The following is a 19115-nucleotide window of genomic DNA, read 5'->3' as shown; positions in this document are numbered from 1 at the left end:
TGTAAGCCTTCACTATCAAGTACTCTCCAATTTCTTCCCCAGTACTTTTCCTTTTAGAAGACGGGAAAACTTAATAGCAATGTAATATATACTGTACGTTTCTTCATTTCCACTCTTTGACTGACTTTCTTTACGTCATTCGAGAGGGGAAGAAAGGCTGAGTATATTTTACAATATCATTTACCAATTTTTACACCTTGTTCCGTCTTCAGAACGAAACTGAATGGAAAGAACATGAGGGGAAAAAATGTTAATATTGCCTGAACAATTCTGTGGTGATTAATATTCATTCGTTAATAACATTCTTGATTGTATGCAGCGCATACACATGCTTACACACACACACACACACACACACACACACACACACGTGGAGAGAACACATCCACACACAGACATACATATACACACGCACACAGAAACACGCACTTTTTCTTTGTGCGTGCGTGTGTGTCTGTATTTGTGTGCGCATGCGCATATTATGCGTGTAACATGGCGTACACACGCTTTCTGTGCATCTTGACAGTTGCTCAGGCACATTCCCAAGGTAACGCTGGATTTACTGTCCTTTTTTTTTTTTTTTTTTCAAATTGCAGCTCCATATGGCAACCTCTTCACCTTCTGGGACACTGCCATTGAATTCGAGAAGAAGAATCCGAAGGTCAACGTTTTTCATGTCGCATACGAAGACTTGAAGAAGGTTTGTAAACTGTTAACTTTTTTTTACCCGATATTATTATATGTATATATATATATATGTGTTTGTGTGTGTTAATGTGTGTGTGTATTAATGTGTGTGTGTGTGTGTGTGTGTGTGTGTGTGTGTGTTTAGCAGTCTTTTGAGCTAGAGTTGTGTGCCCTTAGAATTTTTGTTCTGGCAGTCTTTGAGTTGGGGTTATGTGCCCAGAGGTTTGTTTTTCGCTTAGAGTTTATAACAAAAGTGTGGGCACATTGTTGGAGAAAGTTTTTTGAGCACATGCCTCCTTGCGCACGTGTGTGCGTGTACGTGTGTGTGTATGATTGCGTGTGTGTGTCTGTGTGAAAGTGCGTTTGTGTGAGAGAGAGAGAGACGGGGTTTTTTGGGGGGACAGACAGAGAGAGTGTGTTTGTGTGTTCAAACTGTGTGAATATATCTGTGTGTTAGAGGGTGTGTGCATGTGCATACCTGTGTGAGTATTTTTGTGTGAATGTGTTCATGCGCGTTTGTGTGTGTGTGTGTGTGTGTGTGAGTGTGTGTGTGCACGCGCGCGGACATGCGTGTGCATGCGTATGTGCTCGTGCATGTGTTGTGTTGTGTGTGTGTGTGTGTGGAGACAGTGGGTGGGTTTGGACAGCAGATAGCACATTACACGGGACCACACTCAGCCCTCCACCCAGCCCCTCCTTCCAATACCCCCTCCCCCGCCCCCGCTCCCCAACAAACACACACACACAAATACATATCCCCACTCGCACGCGCGCGCGCGCACGCACACACACACACACACACACACACAGACCTCCCGCCCCCCCCACACACACACACAGACCTTCCCGCCCCCCCCTCCCTCCCGCCCCCCAACACACACACATCCCCACACACAAACCAACATTTCTTTTCCTCCTTTATCCGTGGTCTGGAACTCAGGACACGGCAGGCACCATCCAGGTGATGGCGGAGTTCCTGAAGGTTCCAGCCTCCCAGCAGCTGTGCTCCCAGATCGCCCAGGCCGTCAGCTTCAGCAACCAGAAGACCCAGGAGCTGAAGCTGGCCTCATCACATAATGACGAACACCAGCCCACCTTCTACCGCAAGGGTGTGTCAGCAGTTATGTTTGGTTCTTTGTATGCTTGTACGACCGGTGCAATAGCCCAGTGGTTAAAGCGTTGGATCTTCAATCTGAGGGTTCTGGGTTCGAATCTCGGTAAACGGCGCCTGGTGGGTAAAGGGTGGAGATCTTCCAGGTCAACATATGTGCAGACCTGCTTTGTGCCTGAACCCCCTTCGTGTGTATACGCAAGCAGAAGACCAAATACTCACGTTGAAGCTCCCGTAATCCATGTCAGCATGCGGTGGGTTATGGAAACAAGAACATACCCAGCATGCACACCCCCCTAAAACGGAGTATGGCTGCCTAAATGGCGGGGTAAAAACGGCCATGCTCGTGAAAGCCCACTCGTGTACATACGAGTGAACGTGGGAGTTGCAGCCCACGAACGAAGAAGATGTATGCTTGTACATGATCTTGTAGGTAAGTGTTGTGTATGTGCTGTTTCGTGTTGTGACAGCATTGCACAGTGGACGTGACAGGAGAGCGATTTGCAGAGACCGGCTGTGTCATCAGTTGTTCTTTATTGCATGTTTGTATGCTTGTACGTAAGCTTGTATTGTCAGAGATTTAACGAGGAGAGGATAGTCTGGAGGGGATAGATGTGGTTTAAAGAGGTGAGAAGAGAAGAACCCTATGGATTTAGAGATGGACAGCCAAGAAAAGAAATAGGCGATATTAGATAAGATATGCCCCCTTAGCCCCGAACACAGATATGGACGTACATACAAAATACCAACAACGACACGGGCTTAATGACCAGTCATATAAACATTTATTCAGTCACCCGTGACATCAAATTTTAATATCACTCTACTCCGACGCACCTTGCACTCTCTCAGTCATACCTCTACTCTAACACACATTCATACACATTCGCTCAACCAAGACCTTTGACCCTTATATAGGTCACTAAATTTATAGTCTCCGTCAAGTTCCTCCTCGAACTGTGCAGGAAAATACTATTAACAACACTTTTTCTTTTACCAGCATAGCGTCCACAATAAAATCGCGATGATTATTCTCCACTCCCTTCGGAGTCCAACTGTTCAACCAGCAGATCTAAACGCCGAGGATAAACACTGATGCTGTCCCACGCTGATGAAGAACCATTGATGCTAACCCAGTGTTAAATGAAGTTAAGTGATGTCCTCCCAATGTTGATGACGATCAAAGAAGCTACCCCAAGTTGACAAAGAACACGAAGCTAACCCAGTTACCCATCCCGATGTAAATTAAACGTCTCTCTGTCGCCCACCCAAAAGCTGAGCCACAGTTCCGACTTGATGTAGTAAAAATAAAGCCTGTCAGAAGCCCACCCCACAGCTGACGTACAGTCTGGCGTAGATCCCAAAAGATCGCAGAGGGTCGTAGTCCTTTAGAAGGGGAGGAGCAGGGGTGTAAGGGAAATGGTGAGAGGAAATGGGGTACAAGATGGGGCACAGAAAATGGACCCTGGAGTCTCCAGAATGCCCGACATACTGCGCGGCCCAGCGCAGAATAGCTCACCGCGACACAGCCCACGGCCCGGAGTAGCCCGCCACCTGAGAGGCAATGCACAAACCCCATGAAGTATATGACTATAAACTTTATATATACACCTTGAAAAACACTTTTGTTAATTGCATCAATAAAATACTGTTAACATTTTTCTCATTCAACCATACTTCTCATTCAGACTTCATTTGTTCATTATTACACAAATCGTAAACCACTTTCATTCTTCACACATATTATTCATAACGTTAATAAACCATGAAGATTTGTACAACACTCACATTCACTATACATTCAACTAGCTTTCTACAATTTACTATCGAGAAACGCCGTTCCCAAAACTTTGCCAAACAAATCGCTAAAAGCTACCCACTGCGAAACGGGGTCAACTCTTTGTTCCCTCAGCTCTATGTTCCCTCGGCTCTTTGTATGTTCCCTCAAGTCAAGTAACATGTCATGTCATGTCATGTCAAAGTGACCAGTGGTAAGCAAGACTTGCGTGACATTGTAGTTATGTCTCACTGCGTGTAATTGGATTCCGCATACTCCTCTATTTGTCTGTCTTTTTTCCTGCCTGTATTTCTCTATGTATGTCTGTCCATCCGTTTGCCTCTCTCTCTCTCTCTCACGTCATTTTCATTATAAATTCACGCTTGACCACTGGTCAGTTTAACCATTGCATGACCACAGGTCATTCTGACCATTGCTTGACCACTGGTCACTCTGACCATTGCTTGACCACTGGTCACTCTGACCATTGCTTGACCAATGATCATTCTGACCATTGCTTGAACACTGTCACACTGACCATTGCTTGACCACTGGTCACTCTGACCATTAGCTGACCTCTGGTCATCATGTAACTTGAATTGAGGGAACATAGAGCTGAGGGAGCATAGAGCGGTTTGTTAGGAGAATTAGCTCTATGTTCCCTCAGCTCTATGTTCCCTCAAGTTAAGAGATATTTACGTCATGTAATATGGCATGGCGTATGTCATGGCACATGGCATGATATGACATGGCATTATGACATGACATGACATAGCATGTAACTTGACTTGAGGGAACATAGAGCTGAGGGAACATAGACATGCTCCCCTGCGAAACAGCCATTTTCTTTCTCCGAAACTTTTTTTTCCCTCCGAAACCCTTTTCTCGGAACTTATTTTTAACCACCTATTTGTTTGCCGGAAAATAGATCATCTGCCCGAATTATCTAAATATCATCCTACAAGATAATTCACCGATAACCTATGGAATACTAGCTTTATTTATATTGCAGCCCAAACTGATCTAATCTATGCTTTCTACGATCTTTTCTATTGTCTGCGTTTTACTGAAAACATACATGCATACCTACATTATTTACCCGTTTAACTTTGAGAATAAAACATATTACAGCTATCAACATACTTGCTTAACTGGACAAATGACATAATTTTTACGTACATTCATTCGTTAATGAGAATAATAAATGATTTAACCATTAACTTTTAGAATTAAACGTTTAAAATACTTGAATTGTTTATTTGCATATTAACTTAATCAATTTATTGGCTATTTACAAAAAAATAGGTTTGCTTACCTCAACACACGTAACTGACAGGACAGACGAATTTTGCCCACTTGGAATCCTAAATCCTTCCTCAAGGATTTGCACGAGGATTATAGGCGAATAAACGCTCCTAACTTGTCACTCCCCCGTTTCGGAGTCTAAAGCTAGAATATACACAGAATACAACGAAACTGAACCCTACTAGAACGAACTAGTACAACTGAGGGCTCCAACAATCACACAGACGTTTTTCCAATGACAGTTGCAGAACAACTCTAACTTCTGGCACTAAATATTTTTACGTTTATATCTAAAGTGACTTCTAACCGGGACTTTTCCCAAAAAGTAGATGTCTATAGATCTATATAGTGATACGATACTATACATATAAAGGTAGCTCACCTATCCAGTATAACATGTTGAAGTGCCGTCGGGTCTACACTATTTCTAGGGCTTTTAATATTTGTTCTAAAACAATTAAACTCTGAAACAACGAAACGATCCTGTTCCAACAATAGTCATATTTAGTTTGATGGCTGTGACGTGTGTGTGCGTTATGTGTGCGCGTGCGTGTGTATGTGTGTGTGCGCGTTATATGTGCGTGTGTGTGTGTGTGTTGTGTTGTGACAACACTGCAGAATTGACAGGAAAACAATTCGCAGAGACCCAGGCTTTGCCAAACAGCCGACAGACCTGAAAGAGTCTTGTGAAGAGTTCTTCTGTGCGGCACTTCAGTGACTTTGAAGAAGACGAAGAGGAAGACGACGAAATATGAATGAATGAATAAATGAATGAATGATATGGATACTTACATAGCGCCTGTCCTCGGTCAGAGACCAAGCTCTAAGCGCTTTACAAACACGGGGTCATTTGCACAACAGGCTGCCTACCTGGGTAGAGCCGACTGACAGCTGCCACTGGGCGCTCATCATTCGTTTCCTGTTTTGTCATTCAATCAGATTTCAGGCACGCTCACATACACACTCAGACATACATGTAACAGTTTACGTGTATGACCGTTTTGTTTATTTTCCCGCCATGTGGGCATATACAAGAAGTAGAACCTGAAGAAGAAGAAGCGTTGTGTTGTGTGTGTAGGCCTTCATAGTTTGCTAGGTATTTTGAATTTGTTTTTCTTTTTATCACAACATATTTCTCTCCCGCGTCGCTATACTACAGCGCCACCCATGTTTTTGTATTTTTCCTGCGTGCAGTTTTATTTGTTTTTCCTATCGAAGTGGATTTTTCTACAGAATTTTGCCAGGAACAACCCTTTTGTTGCCGTGGGTTCTTTTACGTGTGCTAAGTGCACGATGCACACGGGACCTCGGTTTATCGTCTTATCTAGTGGAGGGGGAGAAAATATCGGCGGCTTAGCCGTGATTCGAACCAGTCTGCTCAGATTCTCTCGCTTCCTAGGCGGACGCGTTACCTCTGGGCCATCACTACCCATGCACTTTGTGTACTTTGGTGTGTATATGTTATATCGATGTAATATGTTCTTTACTCTGTAAAGCACGTAAGGCAGTTTTCTTGATAGTGTGCTATATAAGTCTCCATTATTGTTTTCATTATATGTTATCAAATTGCTATTATTCGTCGTTGTCGTAGCAGCAGCAGCAGTAGATGTAGTAGTAACATCATCATTTTGAGGTTAAAGGTTAATCATCCCACCGCCTTTTACGGCCACGGGAGCAGTGAATTCAAACCCACTGTGTCTAGGGCTGGACACAGGAAAGGCAGGCGGGGCCCAGTCCTCTCCTTCTGCCGTTTTAACCATGCCTGACCGAAGTCAGATATACCTACCTACCCGTTCGCACCTGGGTGGACTGAGAAACATCCGAAGAAACTGTCTTTTTTTTTTCTTTTTCTTTTTTTTTTCTCCAAGGACACAACACCATTGCCGAAACTGAGGCCTCGAACTCTTGATCGTTGGTGAACACTTGATCATTAAGTCCAACGTCTAACCGATTCTGCCGCGGCTTGTCCACATTATCATCATCATCATTATTATTATCATTATTATCATCATCATCATCATTATGATTATTATTATTATGCACATGTGTGTATCCCATTTTCTACTGTATCTGTGTCTGTGTATGATTTTCGACTTATGTTCGTACCTCGTTATGTACTATCCCCCCCCCCCCAACCCCCCACCAATGTTCCTTGTGACCCTGGTAAACTTGGTAATACAGACATTCTGTTCTATTCTATTATTATCATTATCATCATCATCATCATCATTAGTAGTAGTAGTGGTAGTGGTAGGAGAAGTATCATCACCATTATTATTATTATTGTTGTTGTTGTGGTGGTGGTGGTGGTGGTGCTTCTTCTTCTTCTCGTTATTCTTATCATTAGTATTAGTACCATCACAATGGGTGGATCTTTCTTTCACACAGTCAGAATGAATGAAAAAGACGCGTTTCAAAAAACGAGGAATGACTATTGTTTTTGTTGTTGTTTTTTTGGTGGTCTTTTTTAGCCTTTTCTTTCTCAATTTCTTATTCATTTATTCTTTTTTTTATTTGATTATCTATCTATCTATCTATCTATCTATCTGTCTATCTATCTATCTATCTATCTATCTATCTATCTATCTACCGGTCAGTGGATCAATCGATCTATCTGTCTGTTCATCTATCTATCTATCTGTCTGTCTGTTTATTCATCCATCCATCTATCTATTTATCTATCTATCTATCTATCTATTTTGACACAGGTGAAGCAGACGACTGGAAGAACCACATGACGGTGGCTCAAAGCGAACGTCTGGATGGCGCCATTCGGAAGCGAGCTGACAAGTGTCGATTTTCACGTCACTATCTGGAAGCCTCGCAGTGAGGCGGAGAGTGCAGACTGTTTCGACACGCTTCTATCCAGACACACTGGAGGAATCACACACGTAGACCAGCGCTTGCTCTCTCTGTCTGTCTGTCTGTCTGTCTCTCTCTCTTCTCGCTCTGTCTGTCTCTCTGAATGAGTACCGGTGCTTGCTCTGTCTGTCTGTCTATCTGTCTCTCTGTTTGCGTGACAGATTGGAAGAATAGGCCATGCTTAAAACCTTAATCCTTGGATCAAAAACGTGTTATGTGTTCTGATTCTCTCTCTCTCTCCCTCTCTCTCTCTCTCTCGCGCGCACGCGCTCTGTCTCTCTCTCTGAATTAATACCGGTGCTTGCTCTCTCTGTATATCTGTTTATCTGTCTCTCTCTTTGTCTGCGTGACAGAGTGGAAGAATAGGCCATGCCTAAAATCTTAATCCTTAGATCAAAAACGCGTCATGTGCTCCGAGCTCTCTTTCTCTCTGGACAGACTGGAAGAATAGGCCACGCCTAATATCTAGATCCTTGAATTAAAAACGTGTCGAGTTCTTTGCTGTTCTCTCTCTCTCTCTCTCTCTCTCTCTCTCTCTCGTGTCCTGTGTAACTCTGGCTCGCTGTGTCTTTCGAAAAATTTAATCACACTGGCGCATCTGTGTATACTGTGATTTTGAAGCGCTCGTTTCCTTGTTACTGAAGCATGAATGTTGATATAAGGGATGTGTAATTTACAATAGGAATGGAAACTGAATAATTTACATAATATGAAATGTATTTTCATACCAGATCCTGCTTTCAGAAATGTATTGAATGTATTGAAATGGGGTATTTCTTCTTCTTCTTTTATTTTTTACAACTGTATGTAGAATTTTGCCGTCAGTAAAACGAAGTCAAATGTTTGTCCGATTTATAGTATTACCTATGCATCATTTACAAAATTTACGAGTGATTCATTTTGTGCAGAATATATCACGCTTACGTTTACACGTGGAATTTACTGCATGTCACAAGCTCTGTTGAAAATGTTTCTGTGCACAGGTCTCCAAACTTTTCTGTTTTATCTTTCTCGCGATGACAGAAGAAAAAAAATCTGGTGGTATTTCCAGCTAACTAAAATTAATTGTCTTCATCTGCTGATATATTTCGCACATTACTTCCATCGAACGCACACACACACACGCGCGCGCGCACACACACACACACACACACACACACACGCGCGCGCGCGCGCGCGTGCACGCACACACACACACACACACGCAGAGGAGACATTATGACGGAGGAAGAGAAGTGACACCATCCAGGTGATGGGTTCAAACACTGCTTCCAGTTGATGTCAGTGGAAGGTTTTTTAAACTTTGAGTGGAAAGCTTAAAGTGGTGACTCGTTTTTGACTCACTTGTGTAAACAAAGTGAGTCTATGTTTTAACCCGGTGTTCGGTTGGCTGTGTGTGTGTGTCTGTGTGTCCGTGGTAAACTTTAACATTGACATTTTCTCTGCAAATACTTTGTCAGGTGACACCAAATTAGGTATAAAAATAGGAAAAATTCAGTTCTTTCCAGTCATCTTGTTTAAAACAATATTGCACCTCTGGGATGGGCACAAAAAAATTAAAAAATGAAGCCTAATTATGTGGAAACAGCATTTAGTGTTATATTTATATTTTTTTGTATTCTCTAAACTTGACGCTTTGATCTGATATTCTGACACAACAACAAGAGCAGTCATTATTATCATTTTTTGTTCAGACAGGAACTTCTTTTGCTAAGCATGGAAGTTTTATTTATTTTGCAAACGTTTTGGTGCAGCAAGTAAAAAAGGGAAATTACTCTGTAATTCATGCTAGGGGACTTAATTTGCTTTAAACTGATCTTTCTCATCTTAAAAATTACATTTTGAAATTATACTCAATACATAGAAAGCTTGTGTGTTTTACTCTGTGTACAGGGCTTTCACTATGTTCATTCGCCCAAGTGGTCTTTTTCGGAAAATACTAAAATCAGTACGACGAGTGGACTTTACAGATCTGTTGGGTGAGCCCTGAAGGTCATGGGCAAAAATCAGTTGTGTACACATATTCATACACATTCAAAGCGCGTGCTCATATTCTTCGCGAACGCGAACGACGCCATTTTGTTTCAAGTTGTTGACCTGCCCGTTCAATCCTATATTCAATGGACAATACACGATAACATGTGATGGAAAGTTGGAGAAGGAGACTGTTAAATATTTATTCAGAGAAAGATTTGTGAACGCCTTATCACTTACTGGATTATGCCCCAAACTGCCATAAAAATATCCACAGAATCAATTGGAATTCACAGTTAAAAATTGTAAACCATGCGAGTTAATACCCTTGAACTGATCACGATGAAACGAAAAATTTCCAGTCTTGACTTTTCTCAAAATGAAGTCCTTTTCACTTCTTACGACGTTAAGAAGTACTTGTACTTGGCTCTACATGTTATTAGTTTAACAAAATACTAAATTTTCATATCAACTTTAAAACTATAAAACTAGAATGAACATAAAAGAGAAATTGAATCGACCGTGTCGTACTACATTCCCGGCGGGTGTAACTAAACTTGCACATCTATCTAGATCTAGTGAAAACGGCTAAATGTTGCAGTGTGATTGCGGCGATAGCCATTAAAAATAATTTTTTATTGCCGTTAAAGATTTTTTGAATGCCCAAGATACACCAGAATAATATGATTTAAACAGCGTTCTCACTGCGAATACCGCAATTGATTTATCGCCCTTTAAAAAAGTGTGTTCAAATGTTAAATTTTAGAACGTCAGTAACCACGATAGTGTAATGGATAAGGCAGTTTCTTCTCACCCGAACACGCGGGGTTCGAATCTGGTTAGGACTTTTTTGTTGTTGTTTTTTTAAAACGCGAAGCTTTATAATGACAAATACAGAACACATTTTAACGATTAAATTTTTTTTTTTTTTTTAAGTGTATCACAAGTGAGTCTTGAAGGCCTTGCCTTTCTTGTTATTGTTTGTTTTTTACCCTTGTAGTAGGTATTAACGTGGCGATGGTCTTAGTGGTCGGCGAGGCTCTAAGCACCATAATTTCATTTCAGCGTCTAGCTGATATGCTGACAGTTGGAGGGTGGAAAGCCAAACTGGATCCATTCGGATTAGTTTGATGCGATTCTGTCTTCACATTTTTGCTTAAAAGTTGTTTTTTGTTTGTTTTTTTGTTTTTGTTTGTTTTTTGTATGAATCTGTGTATGTATGCATATATCTATCTGTCTTTTTTTTTTTCTTTCTTTCTTTAGTTTAACGCCTTTTCACTGTTAAGTGATGTCAGACGAAAGTGTGTGTGTGTGTGTGCGTGCGTGCGTGCGTGTGTGTGTGTGTGTGTGTGTGTGTGTGTGTGTGTGTGTGAATACGTTTGCTCGCGAAGGCATGCTTAACTGGATTATAATTTCGATATATCTGTCGTTCCACATGGCTTAATCCGTTTTTTTTATTATTATTATTTTATTTATTTTTTTTATTCTACTCTGAATTTCTTCTGCGAACGAACACAATATTACATCATCTTTTTAATCATTTAACCAGTTACAGATCATCCAACACAATGTTAGCAGTTTCAAACAGAAATGATAGAAAACGGGCAAGTAGAAAAAAAGATTTTCGTCAAATCGAATCTCTGATAATCGACTGTAAGGTAGTGTATATGACAACACGAGAAGCAGGAAAACAGGACGTGAACTAGGAGAAGTGAAAAGTGAAAGGCAGTCCCTCCATCTTCTCTCTCGCCATCCGCTCCACTCTTTCGTCCATGGCCACTGTCAGGTAGTTCTTCCAGTCTCCCACCTGGCCTGGGGACAGACCATCACAAACATCAACACACGTGTGCGCACATGCACGTAAACACACACACACACACACACACACACACACACACAGTGCATAGAAAACTTTGTTTTCTTAACCTTCGCTGGCTATTGTGGGTCGTACACGACCCAGAAGGGTACAAAAATACAAATATCTCAGCCAATTTTTAATATTTTTCTACGAAATTTCATAAATGCTTCCTACACCTAAAAGGCCAACATTTGCCAAAAAAATGAAAAAAAATTCATTGATTAGTTAATAAGTAATTAAAGGTGGCATTTTAACTGCTTTTTATAGAGGAAAAAACGTCGTCACCCCTCGAAAACTCGTGTGGGTCATGCACGACCCATACCTTTTAATAGTGATTTTAGAAGGTTTAATTTGCAATTAGTGAAGAAAAAGAAGTTTTACTTTCAATAGCCTCACTACCCCACTATTCTTCCAGTAGCCCCCACCCCCTCCCCCGCCCCGTCCCTTTCGCCTGTCTTCAGCTATAACCCCCTTTCATCCCTTTCTCTAACAGCATGTACAAATGTGACCGAATATCTTTGATTATGCGTGTATAGGATGCTATGAGTCCTCTCTCCCTCTTTCTCTCTGTCTCGCTGTCTGTCTGTTTCTCTCTGTCTCAGTCTCTCTCTCTCTCTCTCTCTCTCTCTCTGTGTCTCAGTCTATCTATCTATCTATCTATCTATCTCTGTGTGTGCATAAGTTAGGGTTTGCATGTATATGCATGTGGTGTTATACGTTTGTGTGTGTGATCAGTTGTGTGTGCGTGTGCGAGCGCATGTATGTGTAATCAGTTGTTACAATATGTTTTCCTTTTCTATATTTTGTTATAAGGTTTGGAGGAATATACAGGTTTTTGTCTCTTTACAAAGTATGGGTTGTGCACAACCCACACAAGCTTTGGAGGAATATACAGGTTTTTGTCTCTAAAAGGTATGGGTCGTGGACGACCCACATGAGCTTCCCTGTGTAATTAAAAGCGACAGCCAGCGAAGGTTAAATGAAGAAAACGAGCTTTGATTTTAGACGTATACAATAGTCTGCAACATCTAATGCAGTATCCTTACAGGCGTTGTCTAACAAGAAAATGTTGTGTGTATTTAGCTATCAGTCAGGGCGATCTCAAAGGGAATCACACCCAACAATTCCACTCCACTGGTCTTTGGAGGGAAATGTGTTGACTGTCTCCTTCTGGCATCGTTTGCCCTTGGCGTTGAAGCAGTGGTCAATCTGAAGTCTCAACAGCCTCGGTTCAGGATGAGAGGGAGACAATCTGGTCTCAACAGCCTCGGTTCAGGATGAGAGGGAGACAATCTGGTCTCAACAACCTCGGTTCAGGATGAGAGGGAGACAATCTGGTCTCAACAGCCTCGGTTCAGGATGAGAGGGAGACAATCTGGTCTCAACAGCCTCAGTTCAGGATGAGAGGGAGACAATCTGGTCTCAACAGCCTCAGTTCAGGGTGAGAGGGAGACAATCGAAGAGAGGGGTCACCAGAAAGACAAGGTAGGGGTCATGGGTGTGGGTGCCTTGGGGTGCGGGGGGGCGGGGGGGGGGGGGATGAGAGGGAAGGAGTCTTAAGGGAGGGTACCCCATGGGGGAGGGGATTGGGGTTTTCAGGGAAATGTTGACAGAAGGAGAGGGTAATGGTTTTCAGTGGAGGGTACCCAGTGGGGTAGGGGTTTTAAGGAAAATATACCCATGGGGGAGAGAGTGGAGTCTACCCAGGTATGGAGAGGGTAGGGGGTTTAAGCGGAGGGTACCCAGTGGGGAAGAGAGGGTAGGGGGTTTAAGCGGAGGGTACTCAGTGGGGAAGAGAGGGTAGGGGGTTTAAGCGGAGGGTACTCATGGGGGATAGAGGGTGGGGGGTTAAACGGAGGGTAACCAGTTGGGGAAAGAGGGTGGGGGTTTAAGCGGAGGGTGTCAATGGGGGAAAGGAGGGTGGGGGTTTTAAGCGGAGGGTGTCAATGGGGGAAAGAGGGTGGGGGGTTTAAGAGGAGGGTGTCAATGGGGGAAAGAGGGTGGCGGTTTTAAGTGGAGGGTGTCAATGGGGGAAAGGAGGGTGGGGGTTTTAAGCGGAGGGTGTCAATGGGGGAAAGAGGGTGGGGGTTTTAAGCAGAGGGTGTCAATGGGGGAAAGGAGGGTGGGGGTTTTAAGCGGAGGGTGTCAATGGGGGAAAGAGGGTGGGGGGTTTAAGTGGAGGGTGTCAATGGGGGAAAGGAGGGTGGGGGTTTTAAGCGGAGGGTGTCAATGGGGGAAAGGAGGGTGGGGGTTTTAAGCGAAGGGTGTCATTGGGGGAAAGAGGGTGGTGGGTTTAAGAGGAGGGTGTCAATGGGAGAAAGAGGGTGGGGGGTTTAAGCGGAGGGTGTCAATGGGGGAAAGGAGGGTGGGGGGTTTAAGCGGAGGGTTTCAATGGGGGAAAGGAGGGTGGGGGGTTTAAGCGGAGGGTGTCAATGGGGGAAAGAGGGTGGGGGGTTTAAGAGGAGGGTGTCAATGGGGGAAAGAGGATGGGGGGTTTAAGCGGAGGGTGCGTAGTGGGGAAGAGAGGGTAGGGGGTTTTAAGGGGAGGGTACCAATTTGGGGAAAGAGGGTGGGGGTTTAAGCGGAGGGTACCTAGTGGAGAAGAGAGGGTGGGGTTTTAAGGCAAATGCACCCGAGGGAAAGAGAGGACAAGGGTCTGAAGGACGGGACCCCGGGGATAAAGAGGGTAGGGATCACAGGGGATTGTTCCCTAGGGGGGAGAGGGTAGAGGTCTGGGGTGGAGTTTCCCCACAGGGGAGAGAGGGTAGGGGTGTTGAGAGGGGGGGGGGGGTGTACCTAGTGTGGAGAGACCGTAGGGGGTAGGTTCTCCAGCAGGATGAGAAGGTAAAGAGTTTGGCTGTAATTTCGTCATGCACGTATTTCTGTATCTACACACACACACACATGCGTGCGCGCACGCACACACACACACACACACACACACACACACACACACACACACACACACTGCATACTCTAGTAACCCACCTTTTCTAAACATGCTCGTTTGCTCGCATTCATCCCCTCCATCACCATCTCCAGAGCTCTTCTCCTTCTCTCCCCCTTCCCCCACGCCCTCCACTTTCCCTTCCTCCTCGGACTTGTTGCCGCTGCTGTTGGCGGTGTTGGTGTTGGTGTCGTTGTCGTCCACATTGAAGACAGGTTTCTGTTTGTCCGCTGCCTGTTTCTTCATGTTGTCGAAGCGGCAGGCCACCTCGATCTCCTCACACACCGAGTCCGGGACGTCCAGTTCCAGGAAGCGGGCCAGCTCTTTCACTTTGTCTGCAGGGTTCTGGTGGTGCCACAGACAGGACAGACTTGTGTTGTTCGTGTTTGTTTGATGTATTCGAATATGGTGAAAGTTACGATCCTTGCCATAATACAACAAAGATGAGATGCAGACGCACACTAAGACACGCTCGCGCCCACACACGCACACACACACACACACACGTGCGCGCACGCGCACGTACAGACACATACACACGGACACAGATACAAACACACAGACACAGACTAGACACACACAGACATACGCACACACACACACACACACACACACTGTGGAAGCACACATTTACACGTACAAGTACACAGTAAGGTAAAAAAAAAAAATATCACGAAGGAAAATGTTTGGTTCGTATATTTAAAACTATAACCGCCCCTCCACCTACACACATAAAAAATAGAAAGAGAGAGAGCACACAGCCAGATAGACAGAGATATTGAAAGAGACAGAGACAAGGACAGGCAAACAGGAGAAGGACAGGGACAGAGAGGAGAGAGAAAGAGACTAACAGAGATAGAGATAGCGCCAGCACGTTTGTTCTGTCCTCATCCGCAATGATAGTAAGTTATAGAAGAAAACAATAACAACAACAACAAAATAATAATGGTATTTATATAGCGCTGAATCTTGTGCAGAGAAAATCAAAGCGCTTTCGCACCAGTCGTTCACACGAAACTAAAGAAACTGTAGAAACTAAAGACAAGGAAGGGCAGGCAAGAGAGGCTATTTTGGGAAGAGGTGGGTTTTAAGGCCAGACTTGAAAGAGCTGAGAGTGGAGACTTGACGAAGCGAAATAGGAGTTTCATTCCAATTGCAAGGTCTAGAGACAGAGAAAGAACGGCGGCCAACAGTCGAGTGTTTGAATCTGGGTATGCATAAACAGAGTGGATCCGAAGCCGATCGTAGTGAGCGAGATGGAGTGTAGAGGTGAAGGCAGCCACAGAGATAGGAAGGGGCAGTTTTGTGAATACATTTATAACATAGAGTGCTGATCTTGTACTTTAATCGGTGTGAGACAGGGAGCCAGTGGAGATGTTGCAAAAGAGGAGTGATGTGCTCAGATCTTTTCTTTCTGAGGACGAGTCGGGCAGCAGAGTTTTGTATGCGCTGAAGGGACTGAATGGATGAAGCAGGCAAACCAGACAATAGAGAGTTACAGTAGTCAAGGCGAGAGAGAATGAGAGAAACGACAAGTCTAGATGTTGCGTCACTGGACAGATATTTCCGGACGGCACTGATGCGCCAAAGTTGACAGTAGCAGGACTGACATGTCTGACTGATAATTTTTTGCATGGACAGTGTATTGTCAAGGACAACATCGAGGTTTCTGACTGACGTGGAAAGAGGGATGGATGTACTGCCAAGTTTGATTGTGTCAATTGTGATGGAAGACAGTTTTTGTTTAGTTCCTATGATCATTGCTTCAGTTTTGTCCGCGATCAATTGTTTATTTCGAGTCATCCAGTTTTGAATGTCCAGGAAGCAGTTGGATGTTTCTTGCAAGAGCGACAACAATTTTTCAGGGGTATCACTCTGAAGTTGAGTGTCATCAGCATAAGAATGATGACTGATATTATGGAGGTTGATAATTTCAGCGAGAGGAGCAGTGTACAATGTGAAGAGCACTGGGCCTAAAACAGATCCCTGTGGGACTCCATGTTCGATTTTAACGGGTTCAGATTGGAAATGATCAACAATGACAGACTGGAATCGACCAGTGAGATAAGATTTGAACCAGTTTAGATCAGTACCGTTGATACCAAATGTAAAATGAAGACGGGAAAGAAGGATTGAATGGTCTATCGTGTCAAAGGCGGCTGACAAGTCGAGAAGAGTGAGAAGGGAAATTTTTCCTGAGTCGGACGCTATCAGTAGATTGTTCAGAATGTGGAGGAGAGTGGTTTCGGTGCTGTGGTCAGCCGGATAGGCAGACTGAAACACATAGCGACAAAAGAAAGAAAGGCACAGAGACAGGCAGACAGAAGGAGAGAAACGAAACGAAATGTTATTTTACCAGGGTTATGAGATAATATGCTTTTTTCCACCCAGCCCTGGGGTATAAAAGAAAGGGGGGAAAAGGGGAATGTGGGGGGTAGGGTTTCATCAAAGAACATAAGAACACATAACTATTAACAAGAAAGATATCAACGACAAATTTCACTGTAAATCACATGAGAAACTTATGAAAAAAGACGACTACAAAGCAACAAACTAAAGAACTCTATCTCAAGAGACACAGAGAGGGAGAGAGAGAAAGAGAGAGCGCCAGCATGTTTGTACTGTCCTCATCTGCACCTTCTTCATGTCCTCAAAGGACACGGTCAGGACAGGAACGTCGGGGTTGTCCGTGACGAAGTCGTTCATCCGCTTCAGGTAATCGAAGTAACAGCCGAACAAGGCTGCACAGAACACACAGTGATGAATCCGGTTATATCACTAGTTTATTGAAATGATCATGATCGTAACCAGCCAGACAGCTGTTGTTCCCTTTTCGGTAATGTTGATGCCTAGTGCAACCTTTGGCAGACCACACGGCAACGCCCTGAAATGAACAGTCATCAGTCCAAAGACAAAGCTGAAGGAGTACTGAGCTGTCGTACCTCCCTCCAACACACACACACACACACACACACACACACACACACACACACACACGCACACACACACACACACACACTTGCGCATGCAAAGACACACATGGAAACATACACACACGCATATTTTATGTGTGCGTGCTCCATGTCTTAAAACATTTTTCATTACACTAAAGATTCTGTTCTACGCTGTTCTCGCCTTTGGGGGACTCTTTAAGAACACATCGGAGCGGAGAGGATTCGTCCTTACCACCAGGCTGAAAGTCTACCGAGCAGTGGTACATACCACCCTTTTCTGTGCCAGTGAGACCTGGACTGTCTACAGCAGACTCGCTAAACAACCCAACCCCTTCCGTTTAATTTGAGCTGCCTCCGCAGACTTCTCCACATGCGTCAGCTTTGAACAGGCTGGCACCCTCAGTGTCTACTCCGAGATGAGCTGGCCATGGCGTCAGCATGTCTGTCAGTCAACTACTAAAACAATTGCTCTATGGAGAGCTGGGCCACGGCAGTCGCTCAACTGGAGGGCAGAAGAAATGTTTCAAAGACTGCCTCAAAGTGTCCCTCAAACACCTCAACATCAACCCTAGTAGCCGGAAATAGCTTGCTCTGGACCGCCCAACCTGGCGAAGCAAGATCACCAAAGGAGCACATGCAGCAGAAAAAGTCTCACAGGAAACGCACCGCGTGCGAGGCATACGCTACCCCCACTTCCACTGCAGCACCAACCACATTTATTGTGTCACATGTGTGGGCGAGCTTTCCGGGCCCGGACTGGCCTCTCCAGTCACCCCCCGACCAACAGTCACAGATCCTCCATCTGACACTGAAGTCGTAGTCATCTTCGACTCCGCAGGACGTGTAACATTCTATTCTAATGAACACACACACACACACACACACACACACACACACACACACACAGCCCTCACCCACTCACACACAAATATCAACCAGCCAACACTCTTACATTTCTCACTGAAGAAGACATCAAAGAAAGACTCGAACCCCTTCACGCCCATCTCAGGGTATTTCCTGCACATGTGGTAGAAGGACACCAGCGTGTCTTTGGGGTTCCGGTACACGTGCAGAACCTTGACCCCTTTGGCCTTCATCTCCTGAACCGGAAGCATGGAGAAGGGAAGGTGCGTGTTGAGGATGCGCGGGGAGGGCATCTGTTGCAGCTTCTTGACGTCGACGAACTCCATCATGAGCTGCTCCTTGGGCAGGCTGGCGTACTCCGCTCTGCCCCGCAGCAGCATGGAGCTGACCTCCCACAGCCAGTGGGTACCTGCACAGTGGGTTTGTACTGGGTTGGTTTGGGGTTGAGGGTTTGGGAGTTGGGATGGTTTGGGGTTGAGGGTTTGGGAGTTGGGATGGTTTGGGGTTGAGGGTTTTAGTTTGGGTTCGCATTTATTTGGTTTGCGGTCTATAGAGTGTGGGACTTTGGATAGTTTAGGGTTTGGGTTTGGATTCGAATTGGTTTGGTTTCGGGTTTAGGAATTGGGACAGTTCGGGGTTTGGCGGTTTAGGGCTAAGGTTTGGGTTTGAAATCGTTTGGTTTGGGGTTTAGGGTTTGGGAACTGGGGTTTTCGGGTGTCAGGGGTTTAGTTTGGTTTGGTTGGTTTTGGTTTTGGATTTTAGTTTGATTTTTTTGG

General features: G+C 44.3%; 2 protein-coding genes across 3 annotated transcripts in view; one reads left to right on the top strand and one right to left on the bottom strand.

The window, feature by feature from the left end:
* LOC143302206 (sulfotransferase 1 family member D1-like) overlaps positions 1-8142 on the top strand; it is a 31974-nt gene extending 23832 nt beyond the window's left edge. Inside the window, exons 5-7 of the mRNA XM_076616769.1 lie at positions 597-700; positions 1628-1796; positions 7589-8142. Coding sequence (XP_076472884.1) covers positions 597-700; positions 1628-1796; positions 7589-7710 — 395 coding nt within the window. The 3' untranslated portion in view covers positions 7711-8142. The remainder of the gene's footprint in view (positions 1-596; positions 701-1627; positions 1797-7588) is intronic.
* A 3094-nt stretch (positions 8143-11236) lies between these two features.
* Positions 11237-19115, bottom strand: part of LOC143302207 (sulfotransferase 1C2-like) — a 10206-nt gene continuing 2327 nt past the window's right edge. For both annotated transcript variants that reach the window (XM_076616771.1, XM_076616770.1), the window contains exons 3-6: positions 18428-18748; positions 17159-17262; positions 14563-14866; positions 11237-11528 (exon numbers count right to left, since the gene is read on the bottom strand). In XM_076616771.1, coding sequence (XP_076472886.1) covers positions 11419-11528; positions 14563-14866; positions 17159-17262; positions 18428-18748 — 839 coding nt within the window. In that variant the 3' untranslated portion in view covers positions 11237-11418. The remainder of the gene's footprint in view (positions 11529-14562; positions 14867-17158; positions 17263-18427; positions 18749-19115) is intronic.

Source organism: Babylonia areolata, chromosome 29 (assembly GCF_041734735.1).
Source record: "Babylonia areolata isolate BAREFJ2019XMU chromosome 29, ASM4173473v1, whole genome shotgun sequence".
In the NCBI taxonomy this organism is placed as follows: Eukaryota; Metazoa; Mollusca; class Gastropoda; order Neogastropoda; family Buccinidae; genus Babylonia; species Babylonia areolata.
Note: the sequence above shows the minus strand (reverse complement) of the source record. Positions and strands in the feature narration are given on the sequence as shown.